Source organism: Arachis ipaensis, chromosome B10 (genome assembly GCF_000816755.2).
Source record: "Arachis ipaensis cultivar K30076 chromosome B10, Araip1.1, whole genome shotgun sequence".
NCBI classification, from domain to species: Eukaryota; Viridiplantae; Streptophyta; class Magnoliopsida; order Fabales; family Fabaceae; genus Arachis; species Arachis ipaensis.
In genome coordinates this window covers 15,068,175-15,068,775 of record NC_029794.2, presented here as the reverse complement: position 1 = coordinate 15,068,775, position 601 = coordinate 15,068,175, and the positions used below count along the sequence as shown (strand labels likewise).

Sequence of the window (601 nt, the reverse complement as noted above, 5' to 3'; positions counted from 1 at the left end):
ACAAAGAATTGGCATGTTGTATATCAGCCTCCAGAAGTTTGAGAGAATCATGGTAAGGTAACCTGGAAAGCTGGTATGGCATCATTTCCATAACACTGTTCTTTAATTTTCTTCTTTGGTTGAATTAAGAGAACAAAGTAGTTTGTTGGTGGTTCGTCGATTATGCAGAATTCGAGCAGAAAAGGTGGAAATAATAAGGAAGAATATAGATAGATAGAGATGAATATGAATATATAGAAATACAAGTAAGAAAAGGATGGGGATGACAGAAGGAAAGAAAAAGAAAGAAGGAAGAAGAAAAGGGGTTGGAGTTAATTTTATGAAGATGGTTGAAACGTGTGTGTTGGGTTTAAATGAATATTGAAATAGAAAATATAAGAGTGAGTGTAGTTGGGTTTTGGGTGAGGTAAGGGATGCCGTATCATAATTCATAAAGCCTTTTACCTTGCTTTGCCTTCTTTCTCACCCTAACATAATAGTAACAGTAATAGTAATACTTTCTCTCTCTAATCTTCTTTATTTATTATATGTGTAATTTAATTTATTTTTAAGATATATTTTATATTTTAGTATATATTTTATCGATTTTTAACTTGACCCA

At 31.4% G+C, this 601-nt stretch overlaps 1 protein-coding gene across 2 annotated transcripts in view; it reads right to left on the bottom strand.

The window, feature by feature from the left end:
* The window catches only part of LOC107624110 (helicase-like transcription factor), a 2,410-nt gene extending 2,012 nt beyond the window's left edge, over positions 1-398 (bottom strand). Inside the window, exons 1-2 of one of the 2 annotated variants that reach the window (XM_016326571.2) lie at positions 177-389; positions 3-145 (exon numbers count right to left, since the gene is read on the bottom strand). In XM_016326571.2, the coding sequence (XP_016182057.1) occupies positions 3-91 (89 nt within the window). In that variant the 5' untranslated portion in view covers positions 92-145; positions 177-389. Of the gene's footprint in view, positions 1-2 lie in introns of both variants that reach the window. The other variant, XM_016326570.2, reaches the window with a different exon arrangement.